Source organism: Centruroides sculpturatus, unplaced genomic scaffold (assembly GCF_000671375.1).
Source record: "Centruroides sculpturatus isolate CEXI.00-Female unplaced genomic scaffold, Cexi_2.0 scaffold7234, whole genome shotgun sequence".
Lineage (NCBI taxonomy): Eukaryota > Metazoa > Arthropoda > Arachnida > Scorpiones > Buthidae > Centruroides > Centruroides sculpturatus.
Window position 1 is genome coordinate 1 of NW_019391320.1, and position 879 is coordinate 879.

At 39.6% G+C, this 879-nt stretch overlaps 1 protein-coding gene across 1 annotated transcript; it reads right to left on the reverse strand.

The window, feature by feature from the left end:
• Positions 1-23: 23 nt before the first annotated feature.
• LOC111617576 (talin-2-like) lies at positions 24-618 on the reverse strand (the record flags this gene model as incomplete). Its single annotated transcript, XM_023358858.1, has 3 exons — positions 488-618; positions 266-409; positions 24-185 (listed from the first exon to the last, which is right to left on the reverse strand). Coding segments are annotated over exons 1-3 (414 nt in total), but the record flags the coding sequence as incomplete, so codon positions are not given.
• Positions 619-879: the final 261 nt, after the last annotated feature.

The window sequence follows — 879 nt, forward strand, 5'->3', positions numbered from 1 at the left end:
GAAATAACTTAACTGAAACTTACTTTGATCTCTTTAACAAGGTTTGCAGTTGCATTAGCAACGTCCTTAGCAGACTGAACGAACTGACGTTTGGCAACAGGATTAGTAGTTTTGGAGGATGCCAACCGACAGGAATTACATAAAGACGAAGTATGTTTAGCGATCACGGTGGCAGCAGAAAGAATCTATAAAGATTTTTATTAAGAATGTAATTTATATAAACATCACGGTATTTATTTTTATAAGTTATTTTAAAAATACAAACCTGCTGTTGATTGCTCGTCGGATTAATTAGTTGCTGACAAGCCATCTGAATGGCCTGGCTGGCTCTGGCAAAATGAACGGGATCGACCAGACCGGGTCTGCCGGTCACGCTGGACGGATCGGAAACTCCGACCAGATAAGCGGCCTGAAATTTAATTAATTTATTTCGATAAATTTAAAAGTAATTAAGTTTTACTATTGTTTCCGTGCAATGAAGAATTACCTGTGCGGCAGATTCGATCAAACCACAAATGGCATCCGAAACGTCTTTCACCGCTTCGCCAAATTTTTCACGGGCTCCTTGCTTGGCATGATTGGCAATTCCAGTCATTCCGTCACCTAAACTCTATTATTAAAATTTAATATTTTAAAAATCCAATAATATAGAATTAATAATAAATTCTGTATATAGGAAGACACCAACGTCTTGATGGCATCGGACACGCTTCTGCTATGATTTGCAAGAGTTTGCCAAGCGGGAGGATCCTTGGGATTGACGGCCAAAGATTTTGCGGCCTGAATCATGTTGCAGGATCCATCAATGATTGACTTGCCGGCAGAAGTGATGGGTTCCTGAGACGCCCTTGCCTTGCATGTAATATAAAAACTTTAGTT